At 43.0% G+C, this 12,679-nt stretch overlaps 1 protein-coding gene across 1 annotated transcript; it reads right to left on the bottom strand.

Moving 5' to 3' along the window:
• Positions 1-648: 648 nt before the first annotated feature.
• si:ch211-114c17.1 (pre-mRNA-processing factor 39) lies at positions 649-11,789 on the bottom strand. Its single transcript, XM_047352781.1, has 15 exons — positions 11,644-11,789; positions 9,794-10,050; positions 9,549-9,674; positions 9,328-9,446; positions 8,091-8,258; positions 4,920-5,100; positions 4,424-4,528; positions 4,095-4,227; positions 3,865-4,019; positions 3,662-3,788; positions 3,261-3,532; positions 2,752-2,936; positions 2,580-2,654; positions 1,232-1,394; positions 649-1,097 (listed from the first exon to the last, which is right to left on the bottom strand). The coding sequence occupies exons 1-15, from the start codon at positions 11,699-11,701 to the stop codon at positions 1,017-1,019; spliced, it is 2,205 nt and encodes a 734-aa protein (XP_047208737.1). The 5' UTR covers positions 11,702-11,789; the 3' UTR covers positions 649-1,016.
• Between the last annotated feature and the right edge of the window lie 890 nt (positions 11,790-12,679).

A 12,679-nucleotide genomic window follows, 5' to 3' on the forward strand; every position in this document is an offset into this window, starting at 1 on the left:
TTAAGAAGCCTCTGACTGAAGACATCCTGTTGTTGAACGACGTCTCAGGAAGAGGATGCTCAGGGTTCTCCGCAGAACAACCCGGGAGTTTCGTCAATTAACTTAAAATGGACTCTTAATTAAAGGCTGAATTGTTTCTTTGCTAAAAGATGAATTCATTTGAAAGCTTTTTGCACATCGTTACCAATAGTTCTGGACGGCATTGTAATTAAAAAAATAATCACCAATGGATAAAGGCTGAGCAAAATCTTGAAATACAAACAGTTTGTAAATTATTCTGACCCGTTAATGAGCTGATCTGGAGCCAAAGAAAGAACCAGCACTTCCTTAGCACTTAGTACTGGACTCCATCTACTCTCTCTGAAACAATCTCTAAAGTTGCTGCTGTATCTCACTAAAATATCCAAACCTACTAATTTGGGTTAAATTGGACTCAAGGATTTAACATTGATACTAAGAACAACCAGCTTGGCTAAAAACACAGGAGAAACTGAACTGGGCTTTTAAACATGCTGCATTTCTACTACAGAATGTCTCCTCCTTGTATTTGTACATCTAGGTATGTGAAAGAAACGGTGTTGTGAGTTCCAGCTTCATATCGATCCTTTCTCTCCTCATCTTGGAAGAAAGAACACAGACTAAAAAAGCTTTGATGCGACACACTATAAAACACCTTTTATGTACATTAGAAACAGCAGAGAAAAATGGTACAAAGCACCATTCTTACACTGTAAAGTTGGGTAAAATAGGCGACTTTCAAACATGAGCAAAAGCATCGATTTGACAACAAATACAAAAATAATTTTAATTAATACCAAGAGACGTCACAGAAAACGGATGCCGTGGTTTTTCTTTAGTCACCTTCCCAGCTGCTCCTCAGAACCGGGATATTTAATGAGCCGTTCTTCTCTTATTCACCGACACAGAGGGATGCTGGGATACGTTTCAGCAGGACTGTGAGTTTGAGTCTGTTGTTCAAGTGGATCGAACTGGTTCCAGAGATGCTGTTGTTCTGTTTAACTGGGCGGATAGTAGCCCTGGTTGTAGTTCCAGGTGTTCTGGTAGCCGTAGTTGCCGTAGCTGCCATACTGAGGTTGCTTCAGAAGAGAGAGACAAATCGAGGGATCGCTAAAACATTTTCAGACACATTTAACACCATTTTTTTATCCAGAAAAATCCAGAAAAGGAAACAATCTTTATTCATTAAATGTCAGAAACTCTTAATTTCCACCTGGTACCAGCTGCTGTAAGCTCCATACTCGGCCTGGGTGCTGGTGTCGGTGCCCATGACAGGAGGCAGCGGCGGCGTGGTGACGGGCACATTTGATGCGCTGGATACGGCGTGTGCAGAAGAGCTGTCGGCGGTTTTGCTCGCTTTCTCTGGATCCTCGTCCCTTAGGAACCAGATTAAAACAAATAAACTAATATTTTTAAGCTAATGAATGGAACAAGTTATTTAAATATTTTGAACTGTTATACACTGCCTGGTGGAAGTATTCACGCCCCTACACTTTTTCCCACATTTTGTCTCGTTACAACCACAGACTTGTGTCGGTAATAATAGTGAAGCAGGAGAAATCTGATGCGTGGCTTTAAAATCTTTTACAGAGAAAAAGCTGAAAAGTGTGAAGTGCATCTGCATTTAGTCTTACTTAGTCAATACTACGTAGATCCAACTTTGGCTGCAGTTACAGCTGCAGATCTACAGAATGGATCGATTCTTTGCAAAATAGCTCAAAGTTCGATTGGATGGAGAGTATTAAGGGGAATTGTCAGGAAACATGATATCGTGTTAAGAATTGTGATTTCTATAAACTAATTGATGATGTTTGCCGACCCAAACACAGACAGTATTGTTTGGATTGTTACTTTAATTATTTTTTCCACTCTTGGTTCAATGAACACATCAATAAAAAAGGGTATTGAAATGTGGAAAAAAATCCAGTAGTTGTTCTTTTATTATTGGAGCAAAAAAAAATCACAAAATATCTCGATAGGGTTTTAGTCCATTTTGCACATTCCAAACATACATTTTTCTTTATATTCCTTAAGTGGATTTAGGTCTGGACTTTGACTAGGCCATCCTAACACATGAATATGCTTTGATCTAAACCGTTACAGTGCAGCTCTGGCTGCATGTTTAGGGTCGCTATTCTGCTGGAAGGTGAACCTCCGCCCCAGTCTCAACTCTTTTGCAGCCATTAACTGGTTTTTTGCTCCAGGATTGTATTGTATTTAGCTCCATCCATCTTGCCCATAACTCTGACCAGTTTCTCTGCCCTGCTGCAGAAAAGCATGGTGGTGGCGGTATCATCCATTGGGACGGGGAGCTAAGGGCTATGTGCAGTGTCACTTTTCCATGACCGTTTTTTCATGAAGGTCCAAATTGTAAATTTTGTTTTGTTCCGTGACAAAGTGAGATTAGGTTCAAGAGGAGGAACATTAGCTCTAAAGCCTTTAAACCGGCCTGTAAGTTAGAGGTGTTGCTTTAAAAGAAGTAGAAACATTGAAGTTTATTCTTTATATACAAAGTTAGCTTTTAAGTGTATCATAGATACGGAACAGAGACGCTTTCTCACCCGTTCTCTGCTTCTCTCTTTGTTCCTCCCAGCTCCTCCAGCAGCTTTTGATGCGCCTCATAGACGGCCAACACGCTACAGAGACAGCAGAACCTCACTTTTAGATAAAAATGCTTTACCAGACCCTGTCAGGATGGTCAGAAATGTTTAAATCAAGACTGTGATACTGAACCTCTGAACAGAGTTGCTGTACTCCTCCGTGAACTGCAGGCCTCTCTGTGACACAAGTAACTTGGCTTGTGGGGTGAGAGGAGCCGCCAGGGCCCGAGTCACACACTCCTGCACCGCCTCGGCTGAAGCCCACGGGTCCCCAGACAACTCCAGCTCCAACAGGTTCAAGTGCAGTTTGTCGTTGTCCTGAGAAAAGAGGGATTTACAGAAAAATGCTAAGAGTTTTTATTAAAAGTCTTCATCTAAAGCAGTCTAACTAGAAGAATCATCGTTTGGGTCGTAAAACAGAAACTTCAATCCATGCTGCTGCAGTCCAGTTTTCTGTCTGAACCAGAAATGTCCTCTTTATAATTTCTAAAAAGTTAATTGTGCAAAAAAAAAAAAGAGGAATTGTTAATTTTCCCACTTTTGTAGCTAATTGATCCCTGACACTGCAAGGCACCCAGACCCACCATACTGTTTAGCTGCCGCACAGGACAAGAGATCTACAATTTCCATCTCTAATCTCACCGGGCTAATTTCCAGTGCTTCCTGTAGAACTGTGCGGGCGCCGTCAGGGTTTCTGGACACTTTGAGCAGCAGACGAGCCAGCTTGATGGAGTAGAAGGCGTGCAGCATTGGCCTCTCTTTACATTCAGCGACTGCCTCTCGCAGCAAGGCCTCCGACTGGTCCAGCTGGCCCGCTCGTCGCTCTAAAGCGGCCCGGTGGAGGCGTATGACAGCCAGACCAGGAAGGGTTTTCTCCAGGGCCTCCAGCACCCGCCGGGCCTCAGTTAGGTCACCTGGTGGAGTCAGACATGGAGTTCTCATGAGCAAGTACAAGTGTTCTGAATCTTGTGGCAGAAACCATACTTTTTCCTTTGAAAATTAAAACTTTAGAAGAACAGAAACAAACAAAGTGCTTGTCGTACCGTGCCTCTCCTCAAAGGTGGCCCACTGCATGTGGATGTTGGGTTTGTTAGGGAGGTGCACCTCACAGGCTCTCCTGTAGACAGCCCGGGCCTCATCCACACTCTGCGGCTCCAGGTACTGAATGTACTACACACACGGCGATAGGTGTTACGCATTATTACAAGCACCTCAGAGATAAAGGTAGATATGTCATTTATCTCACCCTGGTCCAGAACTCCTCATACAGAGCGACGGCGATCAGGCAGCGCTCAAACAGGATGCGAACTCTTTGGTCTCCCTGCGCGTCTGCTACATCATCTGATGCTGCCCGAGGCTGCGTTGTGACCTCAGACTCCTCTGTTGATTCCTGGTTTGGATCTGTTAGGAGACAGCAGTGTTAACCACACAGATACTTTCAAACATCAAAGAAAAAATTAAAACAAACAGTTTTACCATGTGTGTCCTCGCCTTGTGTGGCGTCCTTGGTGTCCCTGTTCAGCTCAGCGATCTCCCAGTCCAGGTAAGTGTGCCAGGCTCTGAGCTGGAGGCGGTCCAGCGGCCTGACGTGGAAATATGGACGCTTGATCTGTAAAATAACAAGGAAATCTGATGGGTTTCAGAGCCAACGACAGCAGGAGAGAATAAACTTGACTAAACAGTTTCTATTTTTCTAACTCATGTTTTAGTTATTGAATCTGCCCTGAAATTTTGAGACTCGATCACCCAAATTTATTTTTATGTTTGGTAAAAAGGACCAGAGAAAGAACCCAGCAGAAACTCACCGCATCTTCATAGTTCCATCTCTTCCGGACCTCGTCCTCGTTGTCCTGGTACACTTTGTCTCTACGAAGCAGCACCTGTTCCCGTATCTTCTGCATCAGCTCCTCCTGAACAGAGAGCAAAGAAAGGAGTTATTTTCTACATTTACATGATTTATCTCTCACTGGCATAAAAACTGGAAACTCAATCATGAAAATGTAACATTTAGTGCTTTCAGTGAACTCTGAGCGCTGTGACAAGGAATTAAACACATAAAAACCAATTTCTTCCTCCCAATATTCATCTTAAACATTAATTACTATCAGCAAACATCTTCCAGAAAAAAAAAGTATTTTGTTTAGAACGGCCACTTAAATCATGATTAAATAGTTAATTAACCTAAAATTTTAAGAGCTATTAATTAGGAAGCTGATGGTGGAGTCTCATAAAGGCTCACTTCTAGTCAGAACCATGTGTTTAAAAGCAGTTAATAACTCAATGCATGCGTGTATTACCCACCGAGTCTGCACCCTCAGGTGTAGCGGGTTCTTCCTCCCCCGGCGGCCTCTCCTCCTCCACTTCCGGAGCCTGTTCGGCACGCTCTGCCTTCTGGCTCTGCCGGCAAAACGCCCTCAGCTCCTCGTACTCCTCAGAGGGGAGCACGTCTTTGGGCGGGTGGTTGTTGAGGTGCTCTTTGAACCTGGGAGGAGGAAGGATGCACAATGCAGCAGGATGAGGAAGACAAAAGAAACACAGGAAAGAATATTTGTAAAGCTTTATCAGAATCAGAATCAGAATCAGAAAAGCTTTATTGCCAAGTACGTTTTTGGACATACAAGGAATTTGTTTTGGCGTAGTCGGTGCAATACAGTACAAATTAAACAGTATAAACATATCTACAATATAATATAAATATATGTGCACAGTTTTAAGTGAGTGAGAGTAAATACAGAGCAGTATAAGATGCCAGGGCGGTACAACAGTGCAGGTGATCATTGTGCAAGTAAAGCAGGAGTCCAAGCTGAGCGTTAATGTAACGCATAGAGTTACAGGTTACAGGTGTCCTGTCAGCAAAAAAAAAAAAAAAGGTGGGGGGGGGGGGGGGGGGGGGGGGGGGGGGGGGGGTGTCAGGGTGGTTTCCAGGCTTTGTTAACCAGGCTGGTGGCAGATGGGAAAAAACTGTTCTTGTGGCGTGAGGTTTTGGTCCGGATGGACCGCAGCCTCCTGCCAGAAGGGAGAGTTTCAAAGAGTCTGTGACCGGGGTGGGAGGGATCAGCCAGAACCTTCCCTGCCCGCTTCAGGGTCCTGGAGGTGTACAGTTCCTGGAGCGACAGTAGACTGCAGCCAATCACCTTCTCAGCAGACCGAATGACACGCTGCAGCCTGCCCTTATCCTTGGCTGTAGCAGCGGCGTACCAGATGGTGATGGAGGAGGTGAGGATGGACTCAATGATGGCTGTGTAGAAGTGCACCATCATAGTCTTTGGCAGGTTGAATTTCTTCAGCTGCCGCAGGAAGAACATCCTCTGCTGGGCTTTCTTGATGAGGGAGCTGATGTTTGGCTCCCACTTGAGATCCTGGGAGATGATGGTTCCCAGGAAGCGGAAAGATTCCACAGTGTCAATTGTGGAGTCACAGAGGGTGATGGGGGCAGGTGGGGCTGGGTTCTGCCTGAAGTTCACAACCATCTCCACTGTCTTTAGAGCGTTGAGCTCAAGGTTGTTCTGGCTGCACCAGTCCAACAGATGGTCCACCTCCCATCTGTACGCGGACTCGTCACCATCAGAGATGAGTCCGATCAGGGTGGTGTCGTCCGCAAACTTCAGAAGCTTGACAGACTGGTGACTGGAGGTGCAGCTGTTGGTGTACAGGGAGAAGAGCAGAGGAGAGAGAACACAGCCTTGGGGGGAACCGGTGCTGATGGTCAGGGAGTCAGAGACGTGCTTCCCCAGCCTCACGCGCTGCTTCCTGTCAGACAGGAAGTCAGTGATCCACCTGCAGGTGGAGTCGGGCACACTCAGCTGGGAGAGCTTCTCCTGTAGCAGAGCTGGGACGATGGTGTTGAAGGCAGAGCTGAAATCCACAAACAGGATCCTGGCGTAGGTTCCTGTGGAGTCCAGGTGCCGGAGGATGAAGTGAAGGGCTAGGTTGACTGCATCATCTACAGACCTGTTGGCTCTGTAGGCAAACTGCAGGGGGTCCAGGAGGGGGTCGGTGATGTCTTTTAGGTGTGAGAGCACAAGGCGCTCAAAGGACTTCATCACCACAGAGGTCAGGGCGACGGGTCTGAAGTCATTAAGCCCTGTGGTCCTTGGCTTCTTGGGAACAGGGACGATGGTGGAGGACTTGAAGCAGGCTGGCACATGACATGTCTCCAGTGAGGTGTTAAAAATGTCTGTGAAGACTGGAGACAGCTGATCAGCGCAGTGCTTCAGGCTGGCTGGTTCTGTCTCCTGAAGAGTTTGTTGACGTCCCTCTCCTGGATGGAAAGAGCCGTCCTCGGCGTGGGTAGGAGGCTGGTGGGGGGGAACTTCAGGGTGGGGGTTGGAGGTGCCAAGGCCCCTCTTGAGGTTGGGGAGGTGGGGGTGGTGGATTGTGGCTGCAGCTGTTGGGGGGTGTCGTGGGGGATGGTTGCAGGACTGTCCCTTTGTCTTTCAAAGCGGCAGTAGAACTCGTTCAGGTCGTTGGCGAGGCGTCGGTCGTTGATGGAGTGGGGGGCTTTCGGCTTGTAGTTGGTGATTTGCTTGAGCCCTTTCCAGACAGACGCAGAGTCGTTGGCTGAGAACTGGTTTTGGAGCTTCTCAGAGTACAGTCGTTTGGCCTCTTTCACTGCCTTGCCAAACTTGTACTTAGCCTCTCTGTATATGTCTTTGTCCCCACTCCTGAAGGCCTTTTCCTTATCCAGTCTTAACCTTCTGAGTTTAGCTGTGAACCAGGGTTTGTCGTTGTTGTAACTCACCCTGGTGCATGATGGTACACAGCTGTCCTCACAGAAGCTGATGTAGGAAGTCACAGCCTCTGTGTACTCGTCCAGACTGTTGGTAGTAGTCCTGAACACATCCCAGTCTGTACAGCCTAAACACGCCTGGAGATTCTCCACAGCCTCACTGCTCCACTTCCTTGTCGTCCTCACAACAGGTTTGCAGAGCTTTAGTTTCTGCCTGTATGCAGGAATCAGGTGGACCATGATGTGGTCGGATTGGCCCAGTGCAGCACGTGGGACGGCGTGATAAGCGTCTCTGATGGTGGTGTAACAGTGATCCAGAATGTTGTCCTCTCTGGTCGGACATTTTATAAACTGTCTATATTTGGGGAGTTCGTGGGTCAGATTACCTTTGTTAAAGTCGCCAACGACGATTACTAAGGAGTCCGGGTTGGTCCGCTCCACACTCAGTATCTGGTCGGCGAGCATGCGCTGTGCGACCTGCATGTTAGCTTGCGGCGGGATGTAAACACCGACCAGGATGAACGAAGCGAACTCATGTCGTCAGTCATCATTAATTGCTAAAACTGGTGCAGTAACTAACCACTTCCACAATGAAGACTGTTGTTACGCTACCTGTTAGCCAGACTAATCGAGATGAAATCAGTCTGATTCTGGTCACCGGTTAAATTTTCTCAGTGAATTTAAATATGGGTTTTATTGGTCACCTTTAAAGACTCTTGTCTATAGCAGTCAGGTGGTCTTACTTTTCGTAGTGGGTGTTGTAGAGCTGAGTGGGAACTCTGAGCGCTCTGTCCAGGACAGCCGCTGCGTTCCTCATGTTCCCGTGCTCCTTTTCCCACTCCATGTAGAGATCCCAGAGGCGGTCCGAGTGGAAATCCAGACCGCATGCTGCTACAGCATTCTCGAAAACACTGAAGATGTTAAACCAAAGAAAAATGTATATTATTATGTTATTACAATATAATTTGTATTATCATGACTTTATTTTCCACTCTTATAGTTCCTAAACATTTATAAATTCCAAACTTTTTCAGACTCAAATTTCTAAATATTTTTCAGAAGTTTTAAAATATTCCGAGTTTTTGTGAGCAAAATATCAACGTTTGCTCGAGTAGTTATTAAACATTATTAACCGTAGGTTTCACAAATCATGAAACAAATTGAACTCAAATAAATCAACTAAATTTTAAAATCTAGAACTCTTGGACTTGCAAGGACTTTTACGTAAGGATTAGAGTAACTTCCTGTGTATACATATGCTTTAAATTATACTTTGTAAACATTTCCACATAAGATAAAATAAATTAAATTAAAAATAGAACTTTTAGTCCTTTGTGTAACGTTTTCCAACCAGACTCAGTTTAAGAGATAGTTCAAGTTTAACTGAATATAAAGTGGTCTACGGTCCAAAAACAGAGCAAAATCTGCCTTGTTCAAAACGTTTGAAAGGAAAGTACCTTCATTCAACAAGTCAAAACCAAACGAAGAATTACTAATGGATAAAATGTTAAAATCAAGTTGCAACAGGAAACAAATCGCAAAAATAAAGCAAGGTATTTAATCACAAAGCAATAAATAAATCAAATGCATTTATTGAATATTGTTAGTTTTGTGCTCTTTGGACAATGGAAGAAAGAAAAACATCTGGAATACTGAACATTTTGAAAACTTCTGGAAAGAGACCTAGAAAACCATAAAAGCAAATTTCTATTTTTTCAGACATTTCCAGGCTGTCAATCAACCATGTGCACTTCTCTGTTTATATTCTTTCAAGTTTAAAGCAGTTTTAAAAACTTGAGACTGATAATAATTATCGACATTCAGGTAGCATCGAAATAAGAAACTTCAGCAGCTGTCAATGTCCGACCCAACACATACTCAAAATATTCAGAGGGAAATTAAACAAATAAAACGTGGAGCTAAACACTGAATGGAGTGTGAAAAACATTACATTTAAAATGTGACTGAAAGTTTGCTTACCTGCGAATTCGTACAGCTGAATCCGGCAAGTTCATGTCCAGTGTTCCCAGCAGCAGATTGATGTAGTGGATCCAAAGATCTACGCTCAGAGGAATTGCTTGAAGACCGCGAATACACACCTAACACAGCAAGAGGGAATTAACAAAATAAAAAAAATAAATCCGTGTTGAGCAAATACACATCGAATGTGAAGACGTAAATAAACTGTAAAGGAGTTTTACCTCCTCTGCTTTGTTGTTGTCCCCTGCACGGCGCTCCAGGTCGGCAAATTTCTTCCAGTAGCCGTAGCAGAGTGGATACCGAACCAGAAAGGCTTCCAGCGCCCTGCGGGACGCAATAACATGACCCTGAAAAGATGAGAGGAAAAAGTCCCGCTCTGGGTATCAATACCTCTTCACAGTGAAAGGCAATCTTGATTTGTTCTGTTTTCCACTAAAATAATCCCTCTAGTTTGCCGAAAACACACCTCATGCTCGCAGTACTGGAGCAGATCGGTCCAGCTGGTGAAGTCTTGAGGATTGTCGTGCGCGGCGTTCCACAGCCGCTCAAAGTCTGCAGGGAGTTCCCCCTCCTCGTTCGCTGCTGCTGGGACTGTGGAATAGCTTTCGGGGCCTGCAGGAGCCTCAGGGGCCACAGCTGCACTGCCATTTTCCTCTAATGCTTCAGGAGGAGGAGGAGGTGGTGGTGGCGGCGGCGGCGGTGGAGCCTCAGTGACATCCATAGCTTTAGAAAAGAGAAAATGCAAAACAATATATATAACTGATGGCTATTTTTAGCTGCATTTAACCAAAGATACTTCAAACAGCTGTGGTCTAACGGCACGTTGAGGTCAATGGTCAACATAGATGTGAGAGCCAGAGGAACATCCCTCCAGAGCAGTAAGGTGTCCCCATCAGGTTTTTCCTGCCTGCTAACAATTTCTGGTTTAATTTCAGGTCTAACCTGATATTTTTTCTAAGGACTTTTTACACAAAGAAACACTTCAGATTCTTTCTTAGAAAATAAGGAATTTACAGAAATACTCCCACTTTTAGAAAGCCCTTAACCTTTGTTTATTTTGTTTTTACTAAACACAAAAAAGTGCCTCAAAGTACATTTGGTTTATATCTAAAGAAGATGAGCAATCTAGGCTCTGATGCATCTAATATAAAAATAGAAGAAATCAGGCTGTTTAGTATTTAACCAGTGGATCACCAATCGGAGCAAAACAAAGGACGTTTGACCGATTCTGATGTCTGGCTGATGGATTGGTGATTCTCACATTTGGGTTCAGAACCTCACTGTAGTTTGCAATCACTAAATCAGTCGCTTTGAGATAATCTTCAAAAATCCTGTTAAATGAAAAAAGTAAAAGCATCAAAAATGTACTTACATACAAATAAAAACAATTTTTGGGCTGTTATGCTCGTATACCTAACAGAAAGATGGGGTCACAACTCTGACGTTGGTTTTAGTATGTTGCATATTGTTGTTTCAGGTATATTTAGTTGAGACTGAAGGAGGCAGCAAATATGGGGATTTTTGTTTTCTTTTACATTGATTATTAATCATTTCAGCCAATTAGGTCAAACCAAAATCCCAGTTTTAAATAACAGGGGAGGATAATCTGACCAAAACAAACAAAAGAAAGCAGTTTTGCTTTAATTTGATTTTTTTCTTTTTAGTTCCAATATTCAATACGTTTTGACCATCATAAAGCAGACAATATTATTGTAACTTTTAACTATGCCAAATACCATTTGTATTTTAGTATTTAAAACGAGAAATTCAATTTATAGCAAATGACAAAAACAAACATTGTTCTGTAATGAGAGACGATAATAGAAGCTGCAATTGTTATTTTTAAATATAAATCTTTTATGACAGTAGAACAGCCACACTAATTAGGTGACGTGCTGTGAAAGAAAACCTGCGTGCATATAGTTGGAGCTCAACTGATTTAAGAAAGACACGATTCAATAACAATCAAGAAATTGAGATTGTTGCAGAGATTCCCATTAATAACAGATAACCAAAGCAGCTATGTGTACATAAAAACCATGTGTTTGTGTGTTAATGTGGATATTACTTTATGAAACTGAAGAGCAACATCTTCAGCCAGGCTGAAAGTTAAAGGACTCATAAAGTCAGTTTACAGTGTGGCCTATCCAGCTCTGCTCAGTGTCGCAGTGTCCGGCTCAGCCTAGCTTGTCATGCTTCCCTCCTCTAAAATAAACTAAAATGCAAAACTTAATTCAAAACATCTGGGGCAAAAGTCAAAGTCGTATCTGTAAAACCGCAGCCAACTTTAATCTGGAAAAGCATTATTCATTCTACCTGGAGACTCTTCAAGCACCCCGTTACCGCTCATCTCCTTGAAGCCCTCCGCCGCCATGATGGAAGATTAACTGACGTCATTAGGACGCGACAAAAATACTAACTGCAGTTTATAAAAAGATGACAGTAACCGCTTTGGTTTTGGCGACAAGTAAGAACGAAACGTTTATTTATAGTCAGAGCATTATACATTTTAGCAATGATTTTGTTAAATATGTTCATTTAAAAATTAAGCTTTCCTCTAATTGGTTAATTTTTGATACCATGGAGATTGGAATGGCCAATCGGCACTCACAATAGACCGCCGTGTAAGGAAAGGGAAATGGACAAAAACAGTACGAAAACAGAATTTGCATTTTGTTTAACATGACAAAAACATAAGTTGAAATTTAATAATAAAAAAAAAAAACTAACGCCAAAACGTTTAGATGTTGTTGTACTGTATGAACTCCAGATAATTTAAAGATCAGAGGAAATTGGAGCATCCTTCAGCAAATCCATTTTCTTCCAACCATTTTTCTTGAAGAAATTTGGTTCCTTTATTTCATTTGTGAAAATTAAAAATAGCACTGTTACTGGGCTCTTTGGCATTAAAACCATTTTAAAATGGTCCTTTTTTTGATTTTTGTATGCATGTTCAGCCAAAACTTTCTGCTGATGCATCCTTTTCTTTCACCTTTTCACCACAGCAAGTCATCTAACCCCATCTTCTCTCACCCCCAATACCTTCATGTCCTCTTTCCCTTCATCCATAAATCCCCTCTTTGGTCTTTCTCTAGGCCTCATGCTAGGCAGTTCCAGCCTTAGCACCCTTCTACCTACTGCTGATGGATAAAATGTTAAAACTCAAGATGGAATGCAGAACATCAAACATAAAGGATGCAATTTTGATCAATATATATAGATCAATAATAAATAAAAAAAATCACTGCATTTATTAAGCATCATTAGATTTTTGGTGTTTCTGGAAAAACCAAACATTGTTTTCATAAACATTTTTTTTTTGTCCACACCTTTCAGACCTAGAAAATGGTCA

Source organism: Girardinichthys multiradiatus, chromosome 23 (genome assembly GCF_021462225.1).
Source record: "Girardinichthys multiradiatus isolate DD_20200921_A chromosome 23, DD_fGirMul_XY1, whole genome shotgun sequence".
Taxonomy (NCBI): domain Eukaryota; kingdom Metazoa; phylum Chordata; class Actinopteri; order Cyprinodontiformes; family Goodeidae; genus Girardinichthys; species Girardinichthys multiradiatus.